Source organism: Rhineura floridana, chromosome 22, assembly GCF_030035675.1.
Source record: "Rhineura floridana isolate rRhiFlo1 chromosome 22, rRhiFlo1.hap2, whole genome shotgun sequence".
In the NCBI taxonomy this organism is placed as follows: domain Eukaryota; kingdom Metazoa; phylum Chordata; class Lepidosauria; order Squamata; family Rhineuridae; genus Rhineura; species Rhineura floridana.
This window is the reverse complement of record NC_084501.1, coordinates 12,208,309-12,230,863: the sequence shown is the minus strand read 5'-3', so window position 1 is coordinate 12,230,863 and position 22,555 is coordinate 12,208,309. Positions and strand designations below refer to the sequence as shown.

Sequence of the window (22,555 nt, the reverse complement as noted above, 5' to 3'; positions counted from 1 at the left end):
ACTGGTCAAGAGGTGGTGGCGGCTGCTTGCAGGCAAGGCAAGAACAAAGAGGCCCCTTGGTAGTGTGGGCGAAGAGCCTTCCATTAGCTGCAAATCTCGCTGACTCTGCCTGAAGGAAACGTGCAGCCCATCAACGTCTTCAAACACCAAGGGAGACCTACTTTTCATAAAGCTGCAGTTGCAGAGGAGCGTCCAGAACTACTATGCTGAGTCAGAGAGGCGGTCCAGCTAACGCTGCTGGCCAGCCAGGCTCTCCAGGAAAGTTCTTGAGCAAAGCATGATGGGAATATCCCTGTTGTGAACCCTCCATCACCCAATAGTCAGGAAGGACCCTTTTGCTGAGCAAAGGAGGGTTGACGTCAGGCGACGAGGGCCTTGTATTCATTGCTGAATCTATCCTCCACATTACTGATAAGTAATACCTCAGTTAACAAAGCAGATGTGTTGCTGGACATTGCTTCTTTAACAAAAACTTTGGTACCAGCAGTAGGAATCGCATGGAAAGAATAGGGATAGGGTCCTACACACGCTCATAGATGGTGGGGGCAGCTTCAGCAGGGCCTTTAAAAGGGTTATTTTCATTGACATTCATTTCTATGCAAACTTTCCAAAACATAATGCATTTTTGTAAAGACTGATTGGGGAACTGCATTGCAAAATTCAGATAACTGCCAATTTCAAAAGATGGCTGTGTTTCGGTACTCATATTGTTCTGGAAAGTGAAAGCTTGATAGATTCAGCTTTAAGTGAGACCTGAATCAAAATTCTCACCCATCCCTGACCACTGGGTGATGCTGGCTTCTGGGAGGTGGAGACTATCAACAACTGAAGGGCAACACGTTGGCAATCATAAGATGAGCCCAGCTAGGTGAAGGATGACTCTGAGCTGGTTGAAGGCACCTTCCCAATGACTTAATCTCACATTTGGGAACTCCCTTAAAAAGCTGGCTGTGAGGAAGGTCTCCTGCAGGGAGGACAGAGCTTTTCCCATCACCTCAAACAGATTCTGACAGTGAAACCATTCTGACCTCATAGTCTCACGCTTGCAACACCCTCCCAGGGATTTTTGTCAATTGCGCAACAGTTATGTCACCAGGCACTTTGGTCAAGTCAGCATTTGGCCACACCAGCACCACTTCATTGCAGTCAGTCACGGCACATGGAGGGGAAAATCTGATGCTCAAATCTTTAGCTGTGTTCTTGCACACTGGCTTGGACACTGTGGACTTCCTCCCCATAACGTGCTTTTCCCTCGTCTCATAGGTAACTCTGTCATTGGGGAAGACTGGCACACACATAGAGGCTTCATTTTGAAATTGCAGGGGGGTGGAATTCACTACATGACATTAATTTAAATGCACTTAATGCCTTGGATTTAGCAGGGCTGCAGCTCCAAGCTGATAAAGCTATATATTTTTTAAAAAAACTCTTGATAGGCTAAAAAGGCAGCAGATTAAAAATCAATTATTAATTGAAGGAAAGGCATAAATGTTTGTGGCTGGCATAATCATGTACAATCCTCGTTTGTGCTTGTGTGTGCTATAGATTTGTGCATGCACGTGTGCATTTGTCAGTTGGGTGTGAATCTGTCAATTTCAACTGTGCCAATTTCAATTTGTGCTCATTTCTGTCAATTTCGCTTTGTGTCCCTTTCTATTGTCAATTGTGTGTACATCTTTCAATTTCTGTTAAGCTGCTGGACACACTACCCAAGGATGGGTGAATCTGTCCATTTCATTTCCCCTTAGTTCTTCATTTTTCCAATCTTAAATTCAGTCTTTCATATCAGTTTGTGATTTTTTAAAAAAAAAATTCCTAGTGAAAATTCATCAGCATTCTTGTGCAAATTTCTCCGAACAGACACATATTTGTATGTAATTGTGCCTAATAGACACACTTTTTGCAAAGCAGTGTTCCCAAATATAATGCATTTTTGTATGTCATTTTCACTGTTTTATCATGGAAAACGTGTCCTGTATTAATATTTTAATTTTTGATCTTGTGTATTTTATGCTGGTCTTTGACCGTAATAAATCAATCTATCATTTTCACTGATATGTACATTTTATGCATACTTTACTCTAATTTATTATTATTATTATTTATTATTATTATTATTATTATTTATTAAATTTATATACCGCCCGACTAGCAATAGCTCTCTGGGCGGTGAACATAAAATAGCATAAAAAATATAATAAATAACAAAATAATACAATCATTTTTGTACACATGCCTTAACTGGAGAACTGCACGGCAGTTTTGAAGGATGGCTGTGTTTTGGTTTGCATATTGTTTCAGAAAGTGCACATTAGGTATGTTCGCCTTTAAATACACCCTGAACAGAATTTCTCCCCGTCCCTAGCGTGGGCTGTTTCTCTCATATTTATGAGAGCTGTCCCAGTGTACCCCATAGCATGCACGCCCTCCCATCACAAACTTTCTGGCTATGGTCCTCTTCATCCTGGGACCGACAGGCTGCCCTGTACTTTTGCCAAGGTGAGTCACTTGCTCTGCGGCCCCTCGACTTCCCCATCCTTGCCTGAAAAATAACCCTTCCTGGACAAAAGGAAGTAACGAATCAGACAAGGAGGAACGTCAGCTAGCATGCTGACGTTATGTTGCCTGTGTTCTACCGACAAGCAATCCTCATGTCAGGCCAAAGATGACTCAGAAGCTGGCCTGGAGGGGGCCAGTGCTGTTGCCTGCCACGCCAGGGCAAACCACCCCCACGCGCACACATACTTCTCCAGAAATCAACTTATACAAACTGATATATCCTAAACAGAAATCAGGTGTCCCCAACTAAGTGTCGGTGACTCACACAGAGAGGCAGCTGTGGAATCTCCTTTCCTGGGGGATTTTGCAAGGGGAAAAGTTGGACAGGAATTTGGTTGGGATGTTTATAGAGGCTGTCCTGGCCTAGGATGGAGGGCAATGATGAGGTGGCGCAGATTTTCTTCCAGTTGAGCAATGAAATTGCTCTCTCTCTCTCTCTCTCTCTCTCTCTCTATCTCTCTCTCTCTCATACACACACACACAGAATGCTGCACACTGTGCCACTTGCACTAATCTGCCAATGTGCACCTCGCACAGAGCTGCTGACATTTTTTTCCTAATTTGGTTTGTTTTTAACGCACCCCTCCAACTTTTTCTCAAGTCTCACAAACCACTGTGGACATTATAAGATGGACAGGCAGGTCCTCTCCCCCCCCGGGCAAAAGAAAATTGCTTCAGAACAAACCAATTAAAACTAAACATACAAAGCCTGTTCCCAGCTTCAGTGACCTCAAAACAGATTCAGGGCAGGAAAAAACAAGCAGTTTTTTCATACAGTGCAAAATGGACTTAAGGCTTCCACGGCCACAAGATGTGATGGATGGTGCAGATAGTTAAACAGACAGTTTGCTCCCACAAGAGGCAGTGACGGCCACCAACGAGGATTAGACAAATCCATGGAGGACAAGGCTATCAATGGCTAGTAGCCACAATGGCTATGTTCTACTTCCACTGTCGGAGGCAGGATGCTTTTGAATGCCAGTTTCTGGAAGCTGCAAGAGGGGAGAGTTGCTGTGGCACTCGGGTCCTGCCTGCAGGCATCTGGTTGGTCCATGAGAACAGGATGCTGGACTAGATGGGCCCCCTTTGGCCTGACGCAACTGCAAGGCTCTTCCGATTGTCTGAGCTTCCTATGGATATATGGAGCCTTCATGTTTAGAGGCAGTATACCTCTGAATGTCAGTCACTGGGAACAAATAAAAGTGACTGAGGCTAGATCAGAGAGTCTAAATCTGGGTGAGGAAACTTCTGCCACATGAGATTCAAGGAACATGAAAAGAGTCTGGCTGCTGCATCAGCCCTAAGGGGGCCCATCATCTAGTCCGGCATAGTTCTCACAGCGGCCAAGCAGACGCCCCCATGGGAAGCCCGCAAGCAGGACCTGAGGGCAACAGCAACTCTCCCCACTTGTGTCATACACAACCACTGGTCTGCAGAGGCAAGGGAGAACAGAGCTATTGATCCGCAGATTGCAGATCTTATCCAGGGGTGTGGGGAGCGAACACCCTTCAGGACAGGCAAAATGTCTCCTCCGCAGGCTTTAAGACAACCCACCATAATCGAGTCTCTGGCTTATCTGGAATCAGTTTCTGCTCATCTAGCTCATTCACGCTTGTGCAAACACCCTTGGGAAAAATGCTTCATAAGAACATCAGAACAGCCCTGATGCTGGATCAGGCCAAAAGGGGGGGAATCGTCTAATCCAGACTCCTGTCCTCACAGCGGCCAACCAGACGCACCAACGGGAAGCCCATAAGCAGGCCCTGAGCGCAACAGCAACAGTCTCCACTTGCGATTTGCAGCAACCGGCATTATTCAGAGGCAGACGGTAGAGGTGGAACACAGCCGTTGCAGCTAGTGCATATTTGGCGGATACAGGGCCTCCTTTCTAGAAACGTCAACCTGGGTGGGCAGATTTCAACTCGGCAAACTTTGCAGGCGAAGTGGCAAAACGGTCAGCAAACACTGCAGGCGCACGCCACATAGAGAACTCAGGGAGGCAAGGCGTGGCAAAGGAACACTTGTGAAAATTAAATGTGTGCACAGACATTCCACGCTTGGGTCAATTCTGCAGTCCAATTACCACAGTTATTTTTTTCAGGATGGAAAGAGATTCCATGACTTTATGGCATGCGCGCACACACAGCTATGCTTTTATTTCATCAGGACTTCTCGGAACTGAGATTGCGATCTGTCCCGACAGGCGGAGTTCTGTCTTTCTGTTTCTAACTGAACAGTTTTTAAAGATATTTTAACTCTCTTTTTCATTATTATTAATTTTATTGCTAGCTGCGGAGGTCCCTTGCGGCCCTACAGGATGGAAGGGAGATACGTTAATTCCACAAACAAGGGGCCTCCTGGGAAAAGTCTGTGTTTGATCGCTCAAGGCCAAAGTTTTGCAGGGCAGGAAATGACGCTCCCCCAGATAAGGCGGGACATAGACAGGAGCCATGAGTTGCAAAGGGTCAGAGGAAAAGTTCTCCCTGGAGGGAATTCACTGTCCCAGTCAAGGCTGCCACCTGAGAGCTGGGCTGGTTGTCAGAAGGAAACATGCTAGAAGCTTCCAAGAAGCCAACCAATCAAATTCTGTCTTCAAGGTTCTATTCCCACCTCCACCATGTACCGGAAAACATCACATGTATCTGTGGACCCATCTGAACTATCCATATAAAGTAGGATTATGCCATTTTAACAGCTTCCCCCTCAAAGAATCCTGGGAACTGTAGTTTATTAAGAGTGTGGAGAGTTGCTAGGAGACCGCAGTTCCCCTCGCAGAGCTACAATTCCCACAGTGGTTTAAGAATCAATCCGTCTTCCCAGGGAAATCTGGGAATTATAGCTCTGTGAGGGGAATAGGGGTCTCCTAAGTTAACACTCACCACACCTACAAACTACAGTTCCCAGAATTCTTTGAGGGAAGCCATGACTTAAAATGCTTTAAATTTAGAATATATTACCTGTCTTTCACCCAGAGGTCCCAGGGCGGGTTACAACAATTTAAAAACACATAATTAAAACAGTTAATAAAACAACTTAAATGACAGAAATAAGTAATTTCTTACATGCACACGCACACACACAAACCCTCTTTGATTTTATGTTATTTTATTTTTTCAAGAGAAGATGTTGCCACATCATCTGGAATGCAGACGCTTTGGCATACGAAACCCTAACCCATTTCTGGCTCCCCTTATCAGGCAGCCGGACCTCACAGAGGGAGGCATCTTGGCTGTCTGGAACACCAGCTGCGATCTGCCAGTGGTGGGAACTTTCCGGCAGAAACGTGTGAAAAGGATTCCATCCATCATCTTGCACACTGATGTTTCCCTACAGCCACAACGCCCGATCCAAAGAGATCCCTTTGTTTTGCATGACACGAGAAAACAGACCAGGAGGTAGGAACCTCTGGCTGTACGTATATCCTTCAACTGCCTTGCTATGTTGCCTATGAAAGTGCGCTTTGGAGATATTTAAATAAAAACATAACATGAAATGAACTGCCAGCCCAGTCGGATTCTATACATAAAATAAGAGGATGGAGATGTTCTCTTGTCCTGCACAGGGATGTAGTAATCCAGGGTTGTTTGGGGTCATAGACCTAAAACTTTTTTGGGAGCAGGGTCCCAGCCAGGTCCCTATATATGAGCCAATCGGCATGACAATGGAGCAGGTTAGCCGCTAAGAAGAGTCCTTGTCCTTTCGTGCTGATTGGAGCCAATCCAAGTGAAAGGAGATGAGTCAGCTAACACACAGCCTTCCATTTCATAATGATTGGCTCCAAGTGTCATCTGTTGTAGTGGGGTGTAGATTCCTGAGACAACAGGGAGAGCAAGGGAGGCAAGGGGAAGTGGGATATGGGGCATGGCTAGGTGGGGTGCGTGGCTTAACTATCATGAAGGGACCCTGCACTTTTGAGTTTGTCATTACATTACTGGTCCTGCACCTGAGGTAGCGAAATGGCTTTTGTCACCCCTGGCCACAGGCCAACTTAGGGGGCCCAGGACAGGACAGGCCAGGCCATGGGGTGGCTCATCTGCTCCAGAGATATTTTCCTGGGTTGTGGATGGGCGGGATGGCAAAACTTGCCCATTTCTCATTGTTCCAATCTTAAATTCAGTTCTCCACATTTCTGCAGAAGTTTGTGGTGCTGGCATTTTTCTTTTTAATCCTCATGAAAATTCTTTAGCACTACGATTTTCTCCAAATAAAGACATTTATTATGCCGTTTTGACTAACGTACATATTTTTGCAAGCAATTTCTCTGAACAGAATTGCATTTTTCTGTGTTGTTTTTCCAATATATTTATTCCCCTAACAGATGCATTTTCGTAAGCACTGCTGGGTTGGAGAACTGCATGGCAAAATTCGGATAAGTGCAAATTTCAAAGGATGGCTACAGTTCTGTTGTCACGTTTCAGAAAGTACGCATTTGATAAATTTGGCTTTCAAGTTGAACTGAATCGAATTTCTCGCCCACCCCTACTCAGAGTAGACCCACTAAAATTAATGGACCTAAATAAGCTGTGCCCCATTAACTTTAATGGGTTTACTCTGAGTAGGGCTAACCCTGGTTACAACTCTTCTTTAAATAAATAAAAAAAGAGAGCTGAGAATCTGGGGGATTATGGTTCATCCAGAGAGTGGGCACAGTCATTAACCAAAATGGAGACAATCGTCAAGAAATCAGAAGAAGGCTATGAGAGAACTAGAAAAGGTCCTCAAATGCAAAGATGTATCACTGCTCACTAAAGTTACGATCATTCAGACCTTGGTATTCCCAATCTCTGTGTATGGATGTGAAAGTTGGACAGCGAAAAAAGCGGATAAGAGAAAAATCAACTCATTTGAAATGTGGTATTGGAGGAGAGCTTTGCGCATACCATGGACTGCGAAAAAGACAAATAATTGGGTGTTAGGACAAATTAAGCCAGAACTGTCACTAGAAGATAAAATGATGAAACTGAGGTTATCATACTTTGGACACATCATGAGAAGACATGATTCACTAGAAAATACAATAATGCTGGGAAAAACAGAAGAGAGTAGAAAAGGAGGAAGGCCAAACAAGAGATGGATTGATTCCATAAAGGAAACCACAGACCTGAACTTATAAGATCTGAACAGGGTGGTTCACAATAGATGCTATTGGAGGACGCTGATTCATAGGGTCACCATAAGTCAAAATTGACTTGAAGGCACATAACACCCACCTGGAGTGGGGGAGCAAGTGGCACCCCCAAGGATGCCCACGCAGTTCTGTCCTCCAACACCTCTCTGCCATTATTGCATGAGGCAAATGCCTCCCTCTACCTAAGAGTAGGGGCTGGCCCTTCCGGGGACCTTTGTGCTCACACAGGGCGATATCCCCTAGAAAATGAGCAGAGCGCTATTGATACGACGGTTCCTGTCTCAATCTCCCTGCTCATGGCTGTGAGCACGGTTATTGGTGCCTCCCATTTTCTTTGCAATGAAATCTTAATTTTTGTTTGTGTGTTTACATTGGGCTTCGCAGCAACTAGGGTTGTGGTGGTGGTGGGGTTCATACGAGGAAGCCGCTGGAATTGTCGCAGCAGATCAACCCATCCCTGCTTCACGTTTGCTATCTATGCCCTGCGGGGAAGGCTATTGCCTGAAACGCTCCAGACACAGAGGAAATCAAGACATTCCAGGCTGCACCTGGCTGGCCTCCACTTCTGTAAGTGAGAGAAGGATTTATTTTGGATCCTGCCGAACTATATGCCCAGAGGCCAGAAGGCCTTTTAACACATACACCCATCCTGATTATCTCCAACAGCCTGAATACAAAAAGCAACAGACAAGGAAAGAGTGGCAGGGCAGGGCAAGTTTCCTGTCCTCATGGTGGCAGAGGCAGAAGCCCAGAGGCATGAGAGTTGTTGGGGGGGGGGTCAAGCTCTAAAAACAGAACATACCAAAAGAATGTTCTTATTCGGATTCTCAAAAAGGGACAGAAGATGCAAAATGATAGCTAATTCCCAGTTTGCTGAAAAAGGCAAAGTTTTTGATAGAACGTCCAGGCTTTAACAGATGACTCCACAAACCCGTGGAGACATGATGCTTAACCCATGGTTTGTTCTCTTCAATCATGGTTTGTACTAACGATAGTTTAGCCCTCAAGCCATGATTGTACAGTTTCTGTCTTCTCCCCGCCTTCCCTGAGTATCCCTGAGAAGCTATCCCAGACTAGACACCGCCTCCAAGGATGGAGCCACATCACTAGCCCTAGTTTGTCAGTTCGGATGTAGCACGAAACCAAGGCTTGCTAAAATTGGGGTTTATGGTTTGCAAGCCAGCTTCAAACCATGGTTTCAGATCCAAGTTTGGCACCTGTCCACATGCCATGGTTTGGCGAACGGCACCAGGCCAGACATCTTGACAAACCATGGTTTGGTGTAACATCTGACGGGTTGCCTCTGCACCAGCAAACCATGGTTTCAGCCACTTCACCTGGAACATAGGAATGTAGGAAGCTGCCTCTACTGAGCAACAACCCCCAAACGGGGGACATCCACTTACCCGCCAATCGAGCCTTGGTTTGCCACCCGCATCGCTTTCTGATCCATGCTGTCAGTTTGGAAGACGGGACCTCTCTTGCAGCCTCACCATCTGCTCTGCAGTGAAGCCCTCTTTCTGGGGGAATACTCCCTCCCCTGTTTCAAATCCTTTTCAGTTCCCTGAAGCAACATTTAAGAGAGAGAGAGAAAAAAACCCTAAATGTCAGCATTAAAAAATGTCAACAAAGAGACCTGGACGGTTGGTTCCCTCCCCCAACTTTTAAATATTGACTTATGAAAGTGGGCCTGTAAAAGAAGGCAGGGGGGATTTTTGGAGGGTGGGTGGGATTGCCTCTTTAGTAAAAAAAACAAAACAACAACCTCTGAACGATTCCTGAACTTCCAACCCCTCGCTGACCTTTCAAAAGGAACAGAGGAGATGCTTATCTGGACTTGGGTTTGGTGACTCATAAATCAGTCACTAAGTCCTTAAAAGGGGTAAGGGGAGTCAAAAAGGAAATTAGGAAATTGGCTCATAAAATGCTCAATAGTTCCAGTCAACCTTCTTCATCCTGCCAACCACATTTTGCCTCCATGCCTTGAGGGCTTCATTTTTACAAAACAAAAGAGGTACCAGGAAGGCTCAGTTCTGCTTGGGGAACCCTTCCCGAGACCCAGATGCCCTGCGCCAAAAATTATCTTATGAGCTGGACTTGCAAAAGAGCCAAGTACAGAAAACAGAACAAAGCAGAAAAGCTCAGCTTTTTTAAAGTGTTAAGTTTGTAGTCCTTACGTCCGCAACAACAAGCTTCCAGCAAAAACTTTGGGGCCAACTGTTTATTTCATTCTTTCATCATTTATTGCATTCATGAGAGCTGACATTGCATCAAAGGGACTGAACAAATTTAGGAGGCCGCCAGTTTGAATCCCACCCCCTAGACACAGTAGAAGGGACTTTGGCAACCACTTTCTTCCCCCCATATATATCTGCAATTTGGGTATAATAATGAACTGCCTTACAGGACTGTTGTAAAGATTCCTGTGATAAAGCACTTTTCAACATCAAAAGGGACGTGTGAATGCCAAGGGTGTGATTCAGCCATGGTTAAGCACATTTAAATCCTGAGGTTTTCAGGTGAAGAACTGAGCACATCCTGTTGTTGTTGTTGTTGTTGTTATTGTTATTATTGTTGTTATTGTTGTTGTTGTTATTATTATGTAGCAGGAGCCCAGGGCTGCAAACAAAAGCACTAAAAACATTAAAACATCATAAAAACAAACTTTAAAACACATTAAAACAAAACATCTTCAAAAACGTTACTTAAAAAAAAGCTATCAAAACATCTTCTAAGATTAAAAACATTTTAAAAAAGGAAGTTTAAAAACATATTAGAACAATTCCAGCACAGATGCAGACTGTGCATCTATACAGAAACAGATTATGGAACAGCCTTCCCAAAAAAGGTGCAATTTGCCCTCTTGCTCCCCAGTTTTAAGCAGGCAGTGAAGACGGTGCCAATTCCTACATGTTCAATATTCCCTTCCCCCCCCCTTGCAACTTGCAATTTGCATTTTCATTTGAGATTACGGTTTTGATTTGTTTATTTTACAACGTTTAATCACAAGCCGCCTTGGGTGCAGCGTGCCTGGATGCAGAAAGGTGGGCTATGAATTCAATAAATAAGAAATATTAACATGATCTCTCTTGCCATTTAATTCAATGGGACTGAAACGTGCAGAACTGCAGCCGTGGATAGCAGTATTACTTCTTATGTCCCACAGCCATGCCCTCTGGTTGAGGAAACCCCTCCGGGCAGGGAAGGGTCCACTCACACTTCGCAGAGCACCATGGAGAGAAATCACTCTATAACAGGGGTGGAGAAGCGCAGGCCCCATGGACCAAATGCAGCCCTCTAGGCCTCTCTCTATAGCCCTCGGGACTCTTCCCAGACCACCCCCCTCACTGGCCCTCCTTGAGCATTTCTGCCTGGCTGGAATGTGCCCTCAAACTCCCATAATATATCTGGCTTGCCTGGATATAGAGGGGGACAAACAAGCCTACTTGTACAAAAGTAAAAAATGTACTTTTGTTGCCCCGCCCACTTTTGCCTCTGGCACCGCCCACCACTGGCATGTGGCCCCCACAAAGGATTGTGGCCCTTGAGCTGAAAAAAGAATGGTATCAGTTTCCCTCCATTTCTTTCTCCCCCCCTCCAAAAAAAACCCCGCAAGTCCCAAATCTCCTTTCCATTCCTCCTGGAATCCAACGATCCTTTCCAAGAATCGTTGCCCATTGGGTGCAAGACATTTCTACATCTCCTGGACAGGTCCTGCTGCTGCGGTTGTCATGGCGAAAGAAAAGAAACTGGATACCTTCTCCGTCTTGTCTCGGGGAGCCACACCCCTGCGAGGTCTGGCCCCCGCTGTCTTTGTTTGCCTAACCTTTGCTTAATCCATCCCTGGGTATTTTCATCCAGCTGGGAAACCATCCAAATCTTTGCTGCATTGGCACCATATCGGATGGACAGTCCAAATATACCCAAGACATTCCCCACTTATCTTTGCAAATCAGTTGGGTGAGGGAGGTTACTTTAAAAAAAAAAGGATCCTTGGCTTGGAGATGTGTGGGAAAAGGTCACCCCTTTGTGGAATCAAAACCACGTCTGAAAGGTCATTGCACCTGAGAGACAGCACACCCCAACTCTCTCTCTCTCCCTTTTAAAACCACACATTGCTAATGCAAGTATAATTGCAGAAGGGCAAATTTGCAATGAGGACTAGTAAGTAACCTGACAAAACACCTCTTAAGCCACACTATTTTATCACACTGCTGTGATTCGAAGAACAGGATTAGTCCAAGAATGGGATTGGTCCGAGAACATTCTCCTCGACTGTCGCACAGAATATCCCTCCCCAACCCCCCAAAAAACACATATGTAAATGACATGGTTTGAAGCCAAAATACTATTTGTCTGGTGGTGGGCCTGTTTTTCTTTTTTGCTTACGTGCATGGAGATCAGATTTAAATCTCTTTTGGAACAAGATGTTGCCGTGGCCTTGAAGATGTGGTAAAGTTTCTCCCATTGAGCTAATCCCTTCAGTGACTGAGCAGTCGAGGGTGACAGGCTGGCAACAGATTGGCAAGGTGGACGGAAAAATGAAGGTTGATGGGTAGATCAGATAGGACTGTTTGCAAACAAAGGGCGCTCTCCAAGACTGCACTTGTGGAGATGGGGGGCGGGTAACGACCGGGGTATAGTGGTCCAGGGTCTCAGTGGGGCTTAGATACCTTAGACCCCTTACTTATTTGGGAGGACGGTCTCAATGTCTCCAGCGTCCTATGAGCCTATCAGCATGAAAGATGTTAGTCACTGAGAAGAATCTTCTCACATGGTTCCTTGTCTTTTCCTGCTAATTGGAGCCAATCAGAGTGAAAGGAGGTGAGCCAGCCACTGAGAAGACTCTTCTCTGTAGCTAACACACTCTGACAAACTCACCTTGCATACTGATTGGCTCCTATGGAGATCTGTTGTTCTGGGAGAAGGTGCACATGGGAAGGACTGAGGAGTGTGGAGACGACGACAGAGAGCAAGCGAGGGGCTGTGGCTATGGGGAGGGGGGCGTGACATGGCTATCATGAAGGGACCCTGCACTTCTGAATTTGTCACTACACCACTGGGTAAGGGGCAGGGAGGACAGAAAAAGCAGAAATCTTTTGCCTGGCTTTTAAGGGCACGGCAAGGAAAAGTATCGTGCACACCTCTCCTACGGTGACCTTCTAGGCATGGCTAAGCTTTTAAACGCTTGTCGCATTTTAGCTGGTTTTGAAGCAGTGTGACCGCACATGCACACATTTTTCAACTCTTACTTGCTCTAAAAGTGGACCGTTTATAAAGGGTAGAAAAGTAAACCCCGCTCCAAATGCAGCAGGGGTTGTCTGCAGCTATCAGAAATTTGGGAAATACTGTTTTCTAAAGCAGAGGAGGAGGAGGAGGAGGCAGGCATGAACAGTAGGAGAGGTTCGACAATGAGGACTAGGAGCTCGACTCTTGATTCTACACATGGTACCTTGGTTTTTGGAAAGGTGTGGGGAACCTTTGGCCCTCCAGAGATTGCTGAACTATAGTTCCCATCAACCCCAGCAAGCATGGCCAATGGCCAGGGATAATGGGAGTTGCAACTCCTCAACAGCTGGAGGAACAAAGGTTCCCCACACCTGGTGTAAAGGGGGAGGGAGTGATACCCGGGAGGGAGTGGAGAGAGAAGATATACTTCTGATTTCTTTGCCAGCAGGCAAGTGGAAGACTTGGTTGGCGCACACCAAGATCTCTTGCAGGAGTTTTAATAGACAAGAGGTCCCAGTGGAATGAAAACATCCAGCAAAAGCAACAGACTATGGCAGATGTTTTCACATCCACATCTACGAGACGAATTGCAGATCAGGTTGGACACGGTGAACCGTCCAAGAAAGCACTTTGAAAAGGAACAATTAATAGAACAGGTCAAAGGTGCCAAGGCATCCGATGCTGGGAATCATTCTTTTTTTTAAGGGGAGGTGGGGGAAATACACCCTCTAAGCAGTAGCATAATGGCAAATTCATATGTGCAGGGTCCCTTCATGTTAATCACAGCCATGCCCCCTCCTCAGTTTTTTTGCTGTGAGGTTGACAGTGAGATCCCTGATAATGCCAATGAACCAATAAGCATGGAAGAGGAGAGAGTTAGCTACTGAGAAGTGTCTTCTCAGTGTCTGACTCACCTCCTTTCACTCTGGCTCCAATCCGCAGGAAAGGACAAGGAAGCATGTTAGAAGACTCTTCTAAGTGGCTAACACACTCCCCTTTCATGCTGATTGGCTCGTAGGATGCTGGAGACATAGGGACCCTGCTGGGACCTTGCTTTCAAAACAAAGGATGTAAGATCCCCCCCCTGAGATCCTGCATGACTACACCCCTGCCTGTAAGGAACATTGTGTCTGAACAGCATTTGGACCTCTTCTTTCTCTGCGCAGGAAGATTTTTGAATGGGAATGTAAGATCGTGGAACCAGCAGCTGGCATAACCTCAGAACCTAGTAAGATAGGGCCAGCAGGTACCCCTCCTCTCTGCCCATCCCTCACCGAATACGTGTAATGTCTAATATTATAACATATTTTGCCAATGGCTAAAACAATATAAAAACATATTAATCATTATCATTATTACTATTATTATATAAAAATGCTATGGGTGTCCATTTTGTGATGTGTTTAATTCATCCTCTGTTGCTGGTTTTCAACCGTTTTTTGTAGCCATTAATGATTAACAATATTAAGAGTAATAAAAACGGCTAATCCCCCCTTTTCACATCCTTCAACATTTCGCAAACAAAACTAGGGACGTGCTTGTAATGTCTGGGGACACTTGAGGGTTTGAATTCCAAAGCCAACAGGCCTGATCCAGACCTCTCGGATGAATGTACAGAACAGAACGTGCTTACCCTTCGGATCTCGCCCTTCTCCAAGTTTTGCCACGGCTCAAAGAAAAAAGGACCCAAACACATTAAAATACCTGTTTTAGGATAGGGTGCATTTAGAAAGCCATACGTTGAGACGAAATGTGTTTATATTCATATTCTCAAAATGATCTTTTTCAAGTGGACGTTTCATATAATATAGCAGTTCAATGGCGAAACAGGATCAAAGAAAGGTATGAATGAAGACATGGAAACCGAACATGGACTGGAAACGGAATGACCCGTCCATCTCTAGTAAACATCCCAACTTTTTATTTCAAGGATCAACACCCTAGAGCAGGGAGGGGGAATCTCAGGCCTGAGGGGGCCAAACACAACTCCTCTAGCCCTCTCCATCTGGCCCTTCAGGACTTTCCTCAGGCCTGCTTTAAAGTATTTTTTCCCCTGTCTAGAATGTGAATAAGGGTGCTTGCTTACTAGGATGAAGGACAGAAAGGGATATGCAAATAAATTAACACCTGATGCTCCACCCACTTTTGCTCCTGGCCCCTCCCACCACTGGCATGTCACACCTTCCTTCCAGAAGGTTGTCCAAAAAGGCTAAAAATCAGGCTGAAAATAGTATCCCAACCCTGCAATTAAAGTTGCCCTCAGACACAGGGCCAACCCTAGCTAGGAACGGGATAAAAGTTAAGGGTGATTCCAAGACAATTTCCTGGGGGGGGGGCGGAGGGAAAGGAGCAACAAAAATAATGGTGCTTCTGAGGATGTGCAGAGTGCCTGCCCACCTTCACTGAATAAGCACACCTGGAATTGGGCAAAGGGGAAGGGAGAGGTGTCAGCCCAGGAGTCGCTGCCTGATGATAAGATGATAAAATAAGGTAATAATAATCAACTGCTAAAGCACCGCTTTGCAAAAATGCTGAACGAGCAAGCACAACCCCTCCTTGGCTCGGGCAGTTACTGTAACATTCCCCTCCTGTTACTTCAACATTAACAAAAAGAAGGAGAAAAAGAAATCATTTAGTTGTTTGGCCAGGCTTTTTAGAACAGCCCGAAAAAAGTGCTCATCCCTGGAAAATAAAAGGGCAGCCGACCGAAGGAGATTTAAAAGCCAAGGTTAAACACACCACACAATTCCCTCTTCGATGGAGCGGGCCAGCTGCCCCATCTGGCTGCGTCAGCAACACACTCCACCCTTCTGTGATTTGGCAAGCAGCGTGCAAGGCCAAGCTCACGCTCCGGAACAATTAAGACTAGTCCATCGGCACAACCGTGCCATTACTTCTACACGCACACACACAAACACACCAGTTCACAAAGATTCCTAAACTTAAGATCTCTTTTATGCACACACACACACTTCGGACACCATTCATAATCACAGTTTTGACTTATATAGGATCAGAGAATTGTAGAGTTGGAAGGGGGGGATATGCTGGGAGGTCATCTATCCCAACCCCACTTTTGCTCAATGCAGGATTCTTGCAACAACAGCTTCCCTGAGTGATGGTATCCAGCCTCTACTTCAGGGGATCCTGTGGCCAGCGGGCCTAAGTATGCCCGCCACACTTCCTCATTCAGCCCACCAGGCCATCTGGGCCCAGCCATGCCTTCCTGCCAATCATAAGATACCGTATGCGATGTCAGGTGCAGGCAGGTAAAAAAGAGCTTTTGGCCAAAAGGGAGCTTCTGGAGCACTGTCAATCAGCTGATTGTCAGCACTTCAGAAGACCTGCACACAACGCTTCTGAAGTCCCAACAATCAGCTGATTTGGGGGAGGGCACATGCCTAGCTTCTGAAACGTCATCGATCAGCTGATGAGTGGAGCATCAAAGCACCAGACAGGACTCTTTGGCCTGCATCATGCCTCGAAGCCCTGACAACCAGCTGATTGGGGGAGGGCTTCCAAGTGCCACGTCGCCTGGCATCATTGTGACATCAGGGGATTAACAGATGGGTGCCCTCCCCACATGACAAATTTGGTCCACAAGGAACTGGCCACACAACCAGAACCAGCTCCTCTCCCCACATCTCCAACAGGGGAGAATCCACCAGCTCCTGAGGCAGACAGTTCCACTGATGAACAGGTCTTACCCTAACCCTTAGGAAAGCCGAAATCTGCTTCTGAGAAAAGAAAATGGCAGCCATCAGAGACACGTCAGATCTGAAGTCTGCTGCAAAAAATATACATATTCATAGGTGTCAGCTCTGCTGTTTCCTATGTTATGGTCTGTTGGCCTAAATTCTTTCAAACACCCCAGCCCCTCAAAATAACACAGAATTCAATATCAATGAGTCAAATCTGTGCTGTTTAGCTTAAGATGTGCAAGGTGCAAAATCCAGGCTTTCTTTGTGTGGAATTTGGAAAAACCCAGGAGCAGACGGCTTGAGTTTTGAGCACTGAGATCTTACGCATGCTATGGCACGAGTTGACATAACTCAAATGCATGGGCCTGAATAATCTATGCACATTAACCTCATTGGGGCGTAATTTATTCTGCTCCCCGCGGGGGAGGGGGAATGGCAAGGTTCTACACGGATCAGCAAAGCCCCAAAGCCTTGCCCCTTAAACCCCTGATCACCCCTAGCCCAAATTCTCCACCCCCCAGGTCATCTTTGCGACCCTCACCAGGATCAACTGGAGGGGACTTCTATTTCCTGAGCATCCCACCCACCCACTTCTGCAAGCCAGCAACACCCATCTCTTTGACTCACGAGAGCACAAAGTCTTTGCATGCAGCCGAATGGGTGCAGCCTGCAACACAGTTGTACACAAGGACTTGTGGATCAGGGCACTGACGCAGCCTTGGTGGATCTGTCCCAGGCTTGGTCTGTTGCAGGAGTTTGCAGCGCCCCTCCAGGTGTCAGGTGCAGGAGCATCTGCCGGCCCCCCGGCCCCTGGCACCTGTAGCAGAGACCCCGCAGGAACAAGTTCTCGACCCAATGGGCAGAATTACGCTGCAACTCTGAAAAGCAAAAGTTTGGAAGGGAAGGCTCCTCGGTTGGATGGCCTTTGTGCCGTGCGAAGCCTCTCCCAAGATTAGACCAGGACTGGTGGAACATTCCTAGGGTCCAGGGGGAGCAAACTTTGCTGACCTATGCAGGGAAAGGAGACAAAGGCGTCAGCTGACAAGCCAGCCCAGAGGTTGGCTCCTTTGGTCACGCTTTGCTGTGACGGCAGCCCAGAAGACCAGCGTCAACATTCCGCGGAGGTGAGGGGATGAGGAGGCCTGTGGCTCTCTCTGAAGGGGCACGCCAGCTAGGCCAAAGGTTCTGGCAACAAGGGACCTCTCCTCACAAGAATCTTCGTGCTTGCCACAAGCCCAGCAAACAAACTCCCTTCCCCTCGTGAGTTCACAAGAGCAAATGCATTGCCAAACATATTGCTGCTACAAATTGCTTATTGCTGCCAGGGTTCAGCCCTTCCCAGACCTGGACCTGGAGATCTCCTCGGCAGAAAGGCAGGAAGACCCCCTTTTCCAAGAGATCTCCACATTGCCAGTGACCCCCAAGACCCGTTGGACCCAGACATCCCTGCTCTAAGGCGAAGATCACCACACCAGCTGCCTGGCTTCCTGGACAGCTCCTGGACAGCCCCCACAGGCACTGCTCAGGAGGGGGAAGCGTAAGCAGCTGCCCGGATACGGGCCTGGCTGAGAGCATCCAGCTCCTTTTCGACCACGTGCAATTCAAATGGGGGGGGGGAGTGTAATCAATTATGCCCTATTTGCAGACTGAAAGAACAATTTATTTATTTATTTTATTTATTTATTTAATTACATTTCTAGACCGCCCTATAGCAGAAAGCTCTCAGGGCGGTGTACAACAAATAAAATCACAATTAAAATATGAGCAAGTGTGGAAAAAAAAAATATATAGTACAATTATAAAACATTAATAAAATTGCCATTGAGATTTAAATTAAGATCATATTAAGTTTAAAATGTTAAATTAAAATATTTAAAAATTTACAAAATTTAAAAAGCCTGGGCGAAAAGGTAAGTTTTTACCTGGCGCCGAAAAGATAACAGAGAAGGCGCCAGGCGTATCTCGTCTGGGAGGGCATTCCATAGTTCGGGGGCCACCACCGAGAAGGCCCTAGATCTAGTTGTTGATCTCCGGGCCTCTTTATGGGTTGGAACCCGGAGAAGGGCCTTTGATGTCGAGCGTAGTGAACGGGTAGGTACATAGCAAGAGAGGCAACAACAACAATGAATACCGATTGTATTTGCTGGATTGATTTCTGTTCCACACATGGGCCGAATAAGCAAACATCAGCCATTTCCGCTCCTGTCTCCATCACAATTCTCTGACATCCCTACTTGTGGGTCAAGGGGTGGTGTTCCTCGATTCAGAGCTGACTCAGCACTTTGTAGGGGAAATCCTGAGTCATGTTTTGGTTCAGGTTACTGCTATGTGTTCACTGAGGAGGGGGAAATATAACAACAGAAAGAAGCTCCTTTAAGAGCTGCTGAGCAGGCAGAAACCAACAGGCAAAGCTTGTCCAAGCATGCAGATGCACTTAAGGCATGGCACACACGCAAAAGGCGGTAACTCTGACTTTGTTGTTGGATTAGTGCCTTTTTTGAGAAAATAAATAAAATAAAACAAAAGTGGTTGCAAGATCTAGGTGTTTGAAAAAAATCTGTTTGGGAAGGACTTCCAGAAGAGAGTCACAATATATTATTATTTGTTGTTGTTCTTATGTGCCTTCAATTATGACTTACGGCGACCCTATGAATCAGTGACCTCCAACAGCATCTGTCATGAACTACCCTGTTCAGATCTTGCAAGTTCAGGTCTGGGGCTTCCTTTATGGAATCAATCCATCTCTTGTTTGGCCTTCCTCTTTTTCTACTCCCTTCTGTTCTTCTCAGCATTATTGTCTTTTCTAGTGAATCGTGTCTTCTCATGATGTGTCCAAAGTATGATAACTTCAGTTTCATCATTTGAGCTTCTAATGGTAGTTCTGGTTTAATTTCTTCTAACACCCAATTATTTGTCTTTTTCGCAGTCCACGGTATCCACAAAGCTGTCCTCCAGCACCACATTTCAAATGAGTTGATTTTTCTCTGATCTGCTTTTTTCACTGTCCAAAATTCACATCCGTACATAGAGATCGGGAATACCATGGTCTGAATGATCCTGACTTTGGTGTTCAGTGATACATCTTTGCATCTGAGGACCTTTGCTAGTTCTCTCACAGCTGCCCTCCCCAGTCCTAGCCTTCTTCTGATTTCTGGACTATTGTCTCCATTTTGGTTCATAATAATAATAACAACAACAATAAACCCTCCATCCCTAGCCAGAGGTCACCACGACAGCAGATAAGCGATGGAGATGAATATGACAGGGCCAAGGAGTGTTCTAAGTGAGGCTAGGATCTGCTTTCCCACCGTTCAACTCTTCCTGCAAACAGGAGGATCCCGGCCAGCCATCTGTGCATTGCTATGTGATGACGCAATGCAGGCCATCCTGCAACACTCTGGGTTCAATCCAGGGAAAGAAAGTATTTCTACTGCTCTGCTTCCATGTGCCCTGTGGAAGGTTTAAGGACAAGCCAAATGTCCCTCCCCGCAGGTATCGGACACCAACGCGCAAACGTTGGCATGGCATGGGCATAAGCTGAGCGTTAATCTTAACTAAGCAACAGCTGCAGGCGCATCAGCCAGCAACCTCGGAGAGGCCAGGGCAGTGGAAAGGAGTGTTCTTTGTTACAGAGCAACTGGAGTACACACAGAGACGCAGCGCCAACTAGATGAGTAATGGTTTCTCCCATGTAAGCACATACACACTCTCCCAACTAAAAAATTGGGTCAAAATCATCCCTTCCCTTTGGCTGGGGCAAAAAGTTCAGCAATTTCACGTGCACGGAAATGTCAAACTTGCCAGGGCACAGGAGGTTTTGAAAGTGCCATTCACCTCGTCACCAGTGGTGATTCAGCGATGCCTATAGGCGACCAGACTGCAATAGGATGATAATTGTTATTGTTATTCCAAACTGGAAGAGAGTTGGTACTTTAAAATTTTTCTTTTGGAGAACAAATCACTTCCATGACATACAGGTTTTTCTCTCCAAAGCCTGTGGTACAGGAACCTTTTCAAAGCCTTTATATCCTGCATGAATTTGCCACTGAGAAACCTGTATGTGTTGTGTAGGATTGTGGGGAATGTTCAAAAGCAGCCTGTGTGGAGTGCTGCTGGGAGGCCTGGCTGAACCTCTCCATCAATTAGCTTAAACTGCATATCCATCCCAGAAAATGTTCAACACTTTACAGGAGAAGTAGTATGCAGACCACAAACAACTTGGAAACCAAGCAAGCCTGAGCACTTTATTCCAGAGCAACCTGACTGGCTGCTAAGATCATCCACTTAGATCATTCCTCAGCCTCCAAACATCCATTTGGCAGCAATCCATTTGGGGAAGAGCAGTGGCTCAGTGATAAGACCATTGCTTTCCTTGCAAAGTCCCAGGTTCAATCCCTGGCATCTCCAGGTAGGGTTGGGAATGTCCTGTTTATGAAACCCTAGAGAGCTACTGCCAGTCAGTGTTGACAATACTGAACTAGATGTGGAGGAAGGTTCTGACTTGGTATAGCTTCCTCTGTTCTTATGTAAATCAGCTCTTTGTTCAAAACGATGAGGACTAGAATCTTTATTTTTAGGGCAAGGGCCACAAGCTGAGTGACAGACCACCTGCTCTGCATGCAGAAAATACCAGGTTTGACATCAGACTAAAATCAGCACCAGCCGACATCTGCGGAGGAGCCATTTCCCTCCTCCTTGACACTTCCCTCTCTGTTCAATGCACAGACACTCCCGTCTGCCATTGCACTTTTTTGCCTAGACTTTCATCTCTCCGCCGCTGCACCTTGGCAGACCTTTCCAAAAGGTCTGTCGTCCCTCCAGCCAAGAGGCACCCTGGGAGGCAGGGGAAAGGAGACGGCAGGGGAGGAACGATTTTTCCACTGTATTGCAACCGCTTTCAACGTCTCCGCCAAACACACACTGGCTCCACACCAGGTTTTAAATACCTGGAAAACATAACCCTCTCTCTCCTTCCCACCCACCCCATATACACCCTCCAACCTGGAACTGGGAGTTTATTTTTAAATGCTAATACTTGTACCGGAGGAGGCAAACCACTTGTTGCAATGAAACACTGGTTTATAAATAATACTGGAAAGAAATAAGTAAATGGGGAAAAAATAACACTCTGACTTGAAAGCAGAACTGATCCCCGTTGAGATTTCTCCATTTAGGGAACTGGCCGGTGATAATTCTTTGGGTTGTTGTATACTCCAATAATAATAATAATAATAATAATAATGATGATGATGATGATGATGATGATGATGGGAAAAACAGCAGGGAGTAGAAAAAGAGGAACGCCAAACAAGAGATGGATTGATTCCACAAAGGAAGCTACAGACCTGAACTTACAAGATCTGAACAGGGTGGTTCACAACAGATGCTATTGGAGTTCACGGATTCACAGGGTCGCCATAAGTCGAAATCAACTTGAAGGCACATCACAACAACAATACTCCAAAGGTTTCTTTTTTAGTATACAACCCAGTTCATATGGGGGTTCCCCTCCTCAAAAAAATGCATGTCCACGTGTGATTGGATGCCTCATGATGTGCACTCAGGGGCTCTCAAGACTGGTGGTTTTAAGTAGGTGTGCACATGCATATTCTGCAACATGTCATTGACCAAATAATTGTGCATTAATGGTGGATTTATAGTGGACTGTCCGCTAGGGATGGAAGGATCTGTCAACATTTAAAGCACATGGCTTCTGCCCAAAAGAATCCTAGAAACTGTAGATTGTTAAGGGTGTTTGCAATTGTGGCTCTGTGATGGGTAAACCACAGTTCCCAGGATCCCCGCCAAAAAAGAACACTGGGAACTGTAGTTTGTTAAGGGTGTTGGGAATTGAAGCTCTGTGAAGGGTAAACTACAGCCCCTAGGATTCTTTGAGGGAAGCCATGTGCTTTAAATATATGGTGTGTACGCAACCCCA

General features: G+C 46.0%; 1 protein-coding gene across 9 annotated transcripts in view; it reads right to left on the bottom strand.

Moving 5' to 3' along the window:
- Positions 1–22,555, bottom strand: part of ADAMTSL4 (ADAMTS like 4) — an 84,101-nt gene that overhangs the window by 33,367 nt on the left and 28,179 nt on the right. For all 9 annotated transcript variants that reach the window (XM_061605654.1, XM_061605662.1, XM_061605659.1 and 6 more), the window contains one exon: positions 9,094–9,251. In XM_061605654.1, the coding sequence (XP_061461638.1) occupies positions 9,094–9,140 (47 nt within the window). In that variant the 5' untranslated portion in view covers positions 9,141–9,251. The remainder of the gene's footprint in view (positions 1–9,093; positions 9,252–22,555) is intronic.